Here is an 8877-nt window from a genome sequence, read left to right as displayed (position 1 = left end):
TTCTCCAGGTGGTCCAAGGACCACATGCTGAGAAACCAGCTGATCTATTCATGAATATTTATTAAGCAGATATGCCAGGTTAAGGCTGGTCTTCATTCTAGGACAGAGAAGGAAACAAGAAGAGTCTGTGTGCTCATGGAGTTTACATTCTAGTGGGCGTAGAAAATATTAACACTACAAATCAATGTAGACAGCCAGTGACATGAAGCAGGTGGGTGGAAGGAAAGCCTCTGAGGTCACCGTGTAGTGACAGGAAGAAGTGAGACAGCAAACAACTAGAGGAAAAGCATCCAGATGGATCTTCCCTTTCTCCCAAGCTCCTCTCAACCCAGGCCCTGATCCAAGAATGTCTCAAAGGAAACTGAGTCCAGAATAGTGAAGCGCCCGCCTTTATTATTGAGGCTTCCAGGGCCAGGGTGGACAGGACAGAGGAGAGCGCAACAGGGAAGGATCCGGATGGTCCCTTCCCTCCCAGGCTTCCTCTGGCCAGAGGCAGAAGTCTGAGTCCCCTGCCTTTGGGGAAATCTGGCCCCTATACCATTCCCTTTCTCAAGTGTCCCTAAAACTCAGGCCAAGCCAGACCCCAGCATCTGGCTGAGCCAGCAGGATGGGACAATGCCCGGTCCTCAGACTGGCCTCCTGGCACCCCAGGAGCACCACCTGTAGGGGCAGGGCCTCCTGAGTCCTAATTTGAAGCCCCAGTCCTTGGGATTACAGAGAATGTGACATCACCAAAGAGAGGCCAACCCCATCCCAGGAGGCTGGACGACACATTAGGAAGACGTGAGGCTGGGACCTCCTGTGAGGGGGAAGGGAGCCGTGTGACACAGTGAGACTCCCAGGGCAGGTGGGCAGCCAGGGACCAGCGGTTCCAGGGTCACTTCTTCTTGGCACGGTCTGCCATGTCCAGGGCAGCCATGTTGCGGGCGGCCGTGATCAGGTGCACGACACTGATGAGGGCCTTGAGCAGGGCGATGGGGGCAGTGATCCAGAGGCCCATTCGGAAAAGGCCCACGGAGCCAACTGCGGGAAGGCAGCAGGGAAGTGAGGGGCCCAGGGTAGGGGGCCTTCACTTCCCCTGGGCAGGCCAGAACCCCTTCCCACCCTCCTGGCCATCCCTCATTACCTACCTAAAGGTCCCTCGGAGAAATGGAACAGGTAGAGGAGGCAGAAGAAGAGCTCATTTCCAGCACACAGGGTGAACAGAGCAGGCTGCACACACAGCAAAAGGCTGCTTAAAAGAGGCAGGGTGGCATGCCACCCCACCCCCATGCGACCCGCCACCACTAAGTGCGCCACCGCTAAGTGCGGGCAGAGATGTGTCTCAGCAGATTATTTCTTTTTAAAAATCCTTTCAGAGGCTGCCTATGCTCCTGGAATAGAACTCACGCTGGTCCTGCAGACCTCTCTGGCTTTTCTCTTCCTCCCTCCCTGTCCAGCCACTCCCTTCCTCCTCCCTGGGCGCACAGGGACCTGTTCCCACTTGCTGCCTGGAGCAACTCACAGCCCTCCCCACCAATCCTCCTCCTCCCCCTCTCCTCCTCCTCCTCCTCCCTGGGGAGACTAGGCGGGCCCTCCTCTGAGCTTATGTCCCCTCCTAACCTGGGGCCAGGGTTCAGCCCAGGACTTCCCAAAGCTGAATGCCTGGGGGCGGGGCAGGAAATGCTTACCCTGGAGGTGTAGTAGATGCGAAGCACCGGGTTCCCAGACAGGTCGATCATCTTGTGACTCTCACTGCCTCGGACCACAGAACTTGGGGAGGAAACGGGGGTCTATGAGCTTTCCTGACCACTGCCATCCACCTGATCCTCACGTCAGCCCTGTGCAGCAGGTGCTGGGATCACCCCTACTGGGCAGACGAGAAACTGGGGCACAGCTGAGGACCAGTATTTTGCCGAAAGCCATATGGTTACCTAGCTGGGGGCAGAGTGGGCATTCAAACACGCATTCAGAAGCCCCCAGGCGCCTTGCTATGAGCTGTCACCCATTTGGAATCCTAGAATATCCAGCCAGAAGGGTCTTAGGAATTGCTTAATCCAACTGTAATCATGACTGAAGGTCATCAGAGATGGACAGGATTTCCCCAGTGTCCTTCAACAAAGTGGAGCTACAAAGGCAACCTCCAAGATGCCTGAAACCACCCAGACACCCTTCCATCCAGCCTCCCCCCTTCCCCCCACTGTAGTGTCTCCAACTGGTCAACACCCCCAGAATTGCAGCAGACCTGTGCAGGTGCAGCCAGTGACTGGCGACATCCAAGCTCATACTGAGCTGGAAGAGAAGTGTGGCTCGAGGGTACAGAAGGGCCAGGTTGACCAACAGACACATGGTGGAGCAGCGGTCCGTTAGCATGTCCAGCATGGCCCCAAACCGAGTTCCTGAAAAAACGGGGACTATTAGGTGGGAAGGGGCTCCTAGGGAACAGCGGGTGCTGGACAGGTGCTCATATTTGGCACACCGCTCCAATGCAGAGTCTAAACAAAGACTCAAAATGTCGAAGTGCCCAGGGCCAGGGTCATAATGAGATGGCATGAGAGGGTGGAGGGAACAGTGTGTGTGGGGGGGAACTATCTCCACAATTCATCAACCCCAGAACCAAGGCTCCAGGGTAAGACGAGGAGGCTTGATGTCTTAGGGGAAGTCTTAGAGGTGGGTCAAGAGGACCGATTAAAGAATCAGTCAACCTTCTAGAAGCCATCTCCATTCCTTCTCCATCCTCCCCCTAAACATGCCTTCTAGAATCCCTATTGCTTGTGCTGGGCACACAGTAGGGCCCCAGTAAACACCTGTTGAATAGATTTTTATTCAGAGAGACTTCCAGCAGTGCCACGGCCATGTCCAGTTTGGCTCACCCACAGCACTCCCACGCAATGACTTCTCAAGAGCGAGCTTAAATGCCTTCTGCTACAAAACCAGGCCATTCTGTTCTGCTTTCTGCAGAGATGGGAATGACAGCCCTGTGCCTCTGAGGTCCTGAGAAGGCAGGAAAAGGGGGCAGAAGGTTTCTGGACCCCAAGGTTGGCTGGGAGGAGGTGTCTGTTACCTTGATTAAGGGCTCGAGCAGCGTGTCCATCGAAAGCGTCCAGAAGGCAGCTGAGCAGGTAGAAGGAGGAGGCCGTCAGGGGGCAGCAGGGCATGAAGTAGAAAGAAATGATGGCGAAGACAATCCGGGCGTAACCTTAGAATGGGAGACAGGGCGGGATCAGAGAGCCTGCCAAGGCCCCTCGCTCTCCCCTCCGGCCCGGAGCCGCGGGCAGCACTCACCGATGAGGTTAGGCACGAACAGGAAGATATTTTCGCCTGGCATCGCGGCCACCCCCTTGCCGTCCCGGGCCCGCTCCGGAGGTGCCAGGGCCGTCCCAGCCCGGCTCTGCGGCCTCACCCTCCCGCCGCCGCGCCACCGGCGCACTGTACGCCGCTGCCCAGGCCGGGTCCCAGATGCTCAAGCTCGCAGAGGGCCGGAGCATCGGCCGACCCAGATGTGCGCGGGGCGCAGGGCGCGCACACCCCGCCCTTCCAGTGGGCAGCCCCTCCCCGCCACCCCTCCAGCGGGCGCTCCCGCCTCCCAGCCGCGGCCCTCGCTGCTCCAGCTGTGCTTGGCTTCCGTGAACCTGCTCTTCTGCGATCGTCCCGGCAGAAGCGGCAGCTTTAAAGATGGCTGCGGCCCCTTTAAGACCGGCCCGCTTCCTCTTCCCTTTCCTCCCCCCGCCCCTTTCCGTCGGCTCCCACCAAGCACGGAGGGAGGGAGGCGCCGGGAGCCGCCGGCGCCGGGCAAGCCGAGGAAACGAAACGGGAAGAGCAGAAGACAGAGAGACCTAGGGGCATGTCTCTGCTCTCCTTTTCACGGGGGTCTGACTTCCGGAGACAAAGATAAGGCGCTAAGATTCTGCGCTCCCGAGTCTGTGCATCCCCGAGAGCCGGGGCTGTTTAGCACAGTCCACGTTTCTCGTCCCCGCCCCCGAACTCCCCCGCCGCCTTCGCCCTTGCCCGCCCCAGGCTGCGCAGCGGCGGCTAGAGGGGCTGAAGGGCGGCCCCGGGCGCGGGTGCTGCCTGTGTTCCCCTAGTGGCGGGAGGATCAGGCCCCGGGCTCCCCTCTGCGTAATCTTCCCAAACTTCTCAAGCTTCTGGCGCTTGGCTCAGTGCCCCCCCAAGAAGGGACCTGGCGGGGTACAGAGGTCGGAGGAGCGAACGGGGCAAGCTAGGGAAATACCCCCGTCTTTAGTTCTAGAACTCCTAATCTCCTAGCAACGGGGCTGTGGAACATTCACAAATAGCAAGGTTTTTATAGCTACGGGGAGCGGGGAGCGCGCCGCCCAGCCTCCCCCTTTTCCCCGCCTTTCTCCCCAGCTCCCACTCCCCGTCCCCCGCGACCTGTAACGGGGCCCCTTAGACCTCCTCGTCTCCCCTCCTGCCGAGTAGCCCCAGATTTCAGCCCATCTGCCAGGTCTGGGCGGCAAGTCGGCTGCCTTGGCTTGGGAAGGGCCCTGGGAGAGAAGAAGGAGGGAGGGGCCCTCTGGGTGAAATGGGGAGAGGGGGTGGTGGGGGTTCCCCCTCCCTCTCGAAGCTATAAGCCAACAATTTCCCCCCACCAGAAGGAGAACGGAGACAGCGGGATATTTCATCGAAAAGCCTTGTTTAAATCTGGGCCTGGGGATGGGCTCTGGGGGGATGTGGGCTGGTTTCTCAGCCTGACACGGGCTTTGACTGTTCGCAGGGGCATGGCGTCCACACCGACCAGGAGTGAGGAGCAAAAGGGCAGCTGGCAGTCTCAAGCTGTATCCTCCTCGAGTGGAGGCCCGGTGAGCACCGAAGGGGAGCTCTAGGAGCTCCTAGGCAGAGGCACCCAGTCCCAGGGCGCAGCGGCAATCTAGCCTGAGCCCTGAGCCCTGAGCCCTTCAGCCCAGACCCGTAGCCCTCAGCACTAGGCCCTGAGGCCCCAAAGACTGCCCTCCCCTCGCCGACCCCAGGTCCAGGGCCTTCTAGCCAAATCTCAAGACCCAACCCTCTAATACTAGGCTCCTTGGACCCAGAGTCCCTGGCCTGGAAACTTCCAGCCCAAGGATTTGCACGTAGGAGGTCCCAGGCTGAGCTCCTCCGACTTTTCGTTTCACAGAAGGTTTCATTATCCCGTTCTGAGGAATTCCTGACCCGGATCAGCACAGAACTCGCAGATGAGGCCTTGTTTTTGGCTCGCTGCCATATGCACACTGTGCCCATCAAGGAAAAGCAGACACAAGACCAAGGGACTCAGATTTCCAGACACGGTGACCCCCACCTCAGGACCACTGTGTCGAGAGACCCTCCCTTGTGCCTAGTTCCCGTCCCTGGCCCACTCCCAACCCTAGCTGACCTCCCCAGGAATCTGGGCCCAGCACCCCCTCCCACGGCCAGCCCTGGGCCCCCCACCCACTAACCCAGCATCTAGTCCTCACTGCCGGCCAGGAATCCCCTCGGCCCTTCCCGCCCCAGCCTCGTCTCTTTCTGGCCATGGGGATGGTCATTTCTCTGACTGGGGCCTCTACTTCCAGTGTTCTTCACCAAGACCCGAGGCACAGACACCCGGTGAGTGAGGCTTCAAGGGATATGCCCTTTGTCCCGGGAGAAAGATGAGAATCCTGTAGGGGAGAGAGCAAGGGTTTGACAACATCCCAGCAGGGGAGGGGGGATTCTGAACCAGGAAGTTCTATTCTCTTCTGCCCTGACACTCAAATTCAGAGTGCTCAGCCCTCTCCTCTCTTCTGCCATCTCCAGCTCCGACAGAAACCGTACCCGCACCAAGGCACACCTCCTGCCCTCCCCTCGTGAAAAGGTGTGTGACAAGGCCACTCAGTGGTAACCAGACCTTTCAAGTTTGCACTGTGTGCCAGTCCCTGTCTTAGGAGCTTAGGACACAGAAATGAATAATACAGTCTCAACCCTTGAAGACCTCACAGTCCAGTGTGGGGACAGACAAGTCAATGGCCAATTACAATATAACACGGACACGTGCCCATGATAGAAATGGAAACAATGAGAAGAATACTTATCCCAGCCTCAACTGGGACAGGAAGGAAAGGAATCATGGAGCTTCTTGAAGAAGGTGACACCTAAAGAAGGAATTTTCCAGGAAGAAAGGGCTGGCAGGGGGATCCATGCAGTAGAGGGACTGCGTGAGCAAAGGCAGAGATGGGTCTCAGCAGAGAGCGTGTGAGCCTGTGTGGGGGGCTGGCGTCAGGGCAGGGGGAGGTGGGACCGGAACCAGTTTAGCTGCTGGAGCCGGGAGGGAAGGTCGGCAGGGACTGGCCACCGCAGACCGTTCTGTGTGCCTTCTTAAGGTCCCTGGACGTCTCCCTATAGGTGAGGAGGCATTGGAGAGTTTGAGCCAGGGAGGTTGGAATTTTGGGTCAGTCACTTTTGTGGCAAGTGGAGACGGTGACCTGGAAAGGGCAGAGCCTGGAGGCTGGTTAGAAATTATTTCAAAGAGACCAAGCTGGAGACAATTAGGTCCTAAATTGTCACAGTAACAGCAGAGGTGAGAGGAGGGGCACATATGAGAAAAAGACCAGGAAGATCGACAAGTTTGGGAGTTGATAGAAATGGCAGGAGGAAAAAGGAGTCAGAAGACTGCCAGGTGTCTGACTGCGGAACCGAAGTCTGATCATGTCCTGTTTCTGCTCAGAGCTCTGCAATTGCCCCCCATTTCAGAGTAAAAGGCAAAGTCCTTCAATGGTCTACAGGGCCCCACATGATCACCTCCTGTCCCCAGCCCACTGTCTCCCTGCCCTCATTGTCTGTAACTGCTCTCCTGTTTCCCCACTCTGTCACGCCCACCTTCTGTTCTTCCTGGCATGTGGCAGGCACGCTCTCACCTTTGGACACATTGGGTTTGAGGTGCTCCTGGGAACTCCAGATGGAAATCCCCTGTAGCCAGTTGGAAATAGGGGTTTGAAACACGAGAGAGGCCTGGACTGGTGAGAGAGAGCTGATCTGGAGGTCAGCAGGGGGAGCTGGCAGTTGAAGGGTGGGTGCGTGGTTGCCCCAGGGGGTGGGTTTGTGTAGAGTGAGCAGGGAGGGGAAGCTGAGGAGGGAGCCCTGGAGAACCTCTCCATGTGACAGGCTGGCAGAGGAGGAGAGAGGGGTTCACGAAGGCAGAGAAGAAACTGACAGTCAGCAAATGTTTACTGAGTGTCTATTACGTGCCAGGTCCATCAAGCCCGGGACTAGTCGGATAGGCATTTCTCTGAGTTGTATCACTGTAATACAGTGGAGAGTAAACCACTGTTCTTGTCCTCAAGGAGATGACTTTCTAGTGCCTTTGGCACATTTGATATCGCCTAATGGGGTTTTGGTATTAGAAGCAGGTTGAAGTAGCAGAAAAGCCTGGGCCATAATGGCTAATCTGCTTTTTTTTTTTTTTTTTTTTGAGACAGAGTCTCAGTCTGTTGCCCGGGCTAGAGTGAGTGCCGTCGCATCAGCCTAGCTCACAGCAACCTCAGACTCCTGGGCTCAAGCGATCCTCCTACCTCAGCCTCCCTGGGACTACAGGCATGCGCCACCATGCCCGGTTAATTTTTTCTCTCTATATATATTTTTGTTGTCCATATAATTTCTTTCTATTTTTTAGTAGAGACGGGGTCTCGCTCTTGCTCAGGCTGGTCTCGAACTCCTGACCACAAGCGATCCACCCGCCTCAGCCTCCCAGAGTGCTAGGATTACAGGCGTGAGCCACCTCGCCCAGCCTCACAAGGCTCTTAATCTCTTCTAGGGAGCTCTTCCTAACAGCTTGACATCTGGAGGATGAGCCCAACCCTCTTTGGTGTTGCTCCTGGCCTCTCATGTCCTCCCCCATTTTGTCCCTAGAGCATGCTTCAAAACTCCTCTCTTGCAACTCGTTAAGCACCAGTTTTGGGGGGACTTCTGGTCATGAGCAGCATCACCCTGAAGCCTCCAAAGTGTTCTGGAATCATCACACCACTCTCCACCCTCAGCCAGCAAGGACACCACCAGGAGTAAGGCATTAATAAAGAGGCAGGGATTGTCCCCGCTCACCGGCTCAGACAGTGCTCTGGTGTGGCTTCTCTGGTGTGGAGGTGTGGGAGGAGGGGAGCCTTTTTTTTTTTTCCCCCCCGCCCGCGCCCCCCCCCCTCCCGGATGTGGATGCTGAGTGTGGGCATATTACTGGAATGGTTTTAATTCAGGCAGTTATCTGCCGGCCTGTTGGCAGAGGTAGATGGATCCAAACCCAGCCTCCTAGCCAAACTCCAGCACCTTAAGGCCTAGGTCCGTGGCATCAGAGTGGGCCCACTCTTGCTTCTGAGGAGCCACCTTTGCCACCCCTGTCGGTACTGAGGACCCTGAGCTGTGGCCTTGTGCCTATGGGCACAGTGGCCAGAAGGCGGTGCAGGGGGCTTTGTGGAGTGTGCACGTAAATTCCAGCTTGGCATTTATCGCAGCTTCCTGAGGAAGTCATGTTCACATCTCTGAGCCTTAGTTTCCTTATCTGAAAAATGAGAATAATAAATTGTCCCTGTCTCACAGGGTCCTTGTGAGGGTTAAAAAACATAATGCATACAAAGTGCTTAGCGGCGGTGTCTGCACAGGATACTAAAAAACTTAAGCTGTTGTCAAGATCAGTTTGCCTCATGTTTTAAAATTCAATCCCCTTTTGAGTACTTCAACGTTTTTTCGAGTGTCCTAAAAAGATTTGTCTTTATATATAAAATTTTAATTACCTAAGATTCAGTTAATTTGGAGAAAGACTCTTTAGATAAACAGGCTAGAAATTCCTTATAATGTTCAAAAGTAGGTGAAGTAGAAAAGGACACCCACAAGGAAACAAAACAAACGCATGTTGGTTGACATGTAACAGCAGATACGCTTAAAGTGCCAAAAAGATGG

The 8877-nt window shown here is 56.1% G+C and overlaps 2 protein-coding genes across 3 annotated transcripts; one reads left to right on the top strand and one right to left on the bottom strand.

Annotated features, from left to right (window-relative positions):
* Positions 1–366: 366 nt before the first annotated feature.
* CDIPT (CDP-diacylglycerol--inositol 3-phosphatidyltransferase) lies at positions 367–3646 on the bottom strand. The gene is made up of 6 exons (XM_069485979.1): positions 3265–3646; positions 3044–3178; positions 2225–2378; positions 1671–1752; positions 1131–1212; positions 367–1023 (listed from the first exon to the last, which is right to left on the bottom strand). Exons 1-6 carry the CDS (start codon positions 3305–3307, stop codon positions 878–880), a joined length of 642 nt encoding a protein of 213 aa, XP_069342080.1. The 5' UTR covers positions 3308–3646; the 3' UTR covers positions 367–877.
* Positions 3647–4016: 370 nt separating this feature from the next.
* On the top strand, positions 4017–8006 carry LOC138394315 (putative protein T-ENOL). 2 transcript variants are annotated; one of them, XM_069486142.1, is made up of 6 exons: positions 4017–4175; positions 4715–4799; positions 5114–5264; positions 5529–5562; positions 5752–5809; positions 7840–8006. In XM_069486142.1, the coding sequence occupies exons 2-6, from the start codon at positions 4719–4721 to the stop codon at positions 7873–7875; spliced, it is 360 nt and encodes a 119-aa protein (XP_069342243.1). In that variant the 5' UTR covers positions 4017–4175; positions 4715–4718; the 3' UTR covers positions 7876–8006. The 2 variants fall into 2 exon arrangements, with proteins under 2 accessions (XP_069342243.1, XP_069342244.1); XM_069486143.1 differs by lacking the exon at positions 5752–5809.
* Positions 8007–8877: the final 871 nt, after the last annotated feature.

This window comes from Eulemur rufifrons, chromosome 14 (genome assembly GCF_041146395.1).
Source record: "Eulemur rufifrons isolate Redbay chromosome 14, OSU_ERuf_1, whole genome shotgun sequence".
Lineage (NCBI taxonomy): Eukaryota > Metazoa > Chordata > Mammalia > Primates > Lemuridae > Eulemur > Eulemur rufifrons.
Note: the sequence above shows the minus strand (reverse complement) of the source record. Positions and strands in the feature narration are given on the sequence as shown.